At 59.5% G+C, this 595-nt stretch overlaps 1 protein-coding gene across 1 annotated transcript in view; it reads left to right on the top strand.

Annotated features, from left to right (window-relative positions):
• Positions 1–94: 94 nt before the first annotated feature.
• Positions 95–595, top strand: part of LOC113981312 (nuclear receptor coactivator 1-like) — a gene marked incomplete at its 3' end in the record, with an annotated part of 2,547 nt that continues 2,046 nt past the window's right edge. Inside the window, exon 1 of the mRNA XM_027708640.1 lies at positions 95–241. Coding sequence (XP_027564441.1) covers positions 96–241 — 146 coding nt within the window. The remainder of the gene's footprint in view (positions 242–595) is intronic.

The following is a 595-nucleotide window of genomic DNA, read 5'->3' as shown; positions in this document are numbered from 1 at the left end:
GGAAGGTTTGTGGTGCTGTGGGGTCAGATCCCGATCCTGATTATCCCTGAGGTGACATTTTGGGATTTTGGGTGTGTTTTCTGGGGATTGCAGTGATGACCCGTGGCGCCGCCTTCAGCCCCTCGTACCGGTTCACGCTGAGCGACGGGACGGTGCTGAGCGCCCACACCAAGTGCAAGCTCTGCTACCCCACCAACCCCGAGGTGCAGCCCTTCATCATGGGCGTCCACGTCATCGACAGGTAACGCAGCCGGGAAGCGCCACATCCCGGGATTTCCCGGCCGGGAGGGACCGTCCTGGGATCGTCCGCCCCAATCCCGCTGTGCCTGAGTGATCCCTGAGCTCTGGAAGCCTCGGGAGACTGTCCCGGTGCTCATCCACCCACTTTTCCCAAAATCCATCCTAAACCATCTTAAACCATCCTAAACCTGCCTCCAGCCATTCCTTTGGATCCCATCACCAATCCCACACTGGGATCGGTGTCTGTCCCTCCTCTTCCCACTGTGGGGAAGTTGTATCCAACTCTCCCCATTCCCTGTGTTGGGAATAGGATCCGCTGGCGGTGCCTGGAGCTGGTTTGGAGGGGGGATCCCAG

This window comes from Neopelma chrysocephalum, unplaced genomic scaffold (genome assembly GCF_003984885.1).
Source record: "Neopelma chrysocephalum unplaced genomic scaffold, ASM398488v2 Primary Assembly neopelma1_96438, whole genome shotgun sequence".
Classification (NCBI taxonomy): domain Eukaryota; kingdom Metazoa; phylum Chordata; class Aves; order Passeriformes; family Pipridae; genus Neopelma; species Neopelma chrysocephalum.
The sequence above is the reverse complement of the archived record's forward strand: the minus strand, read 5'-3'. Positions and strand labels throughout refer to the sequence as shown.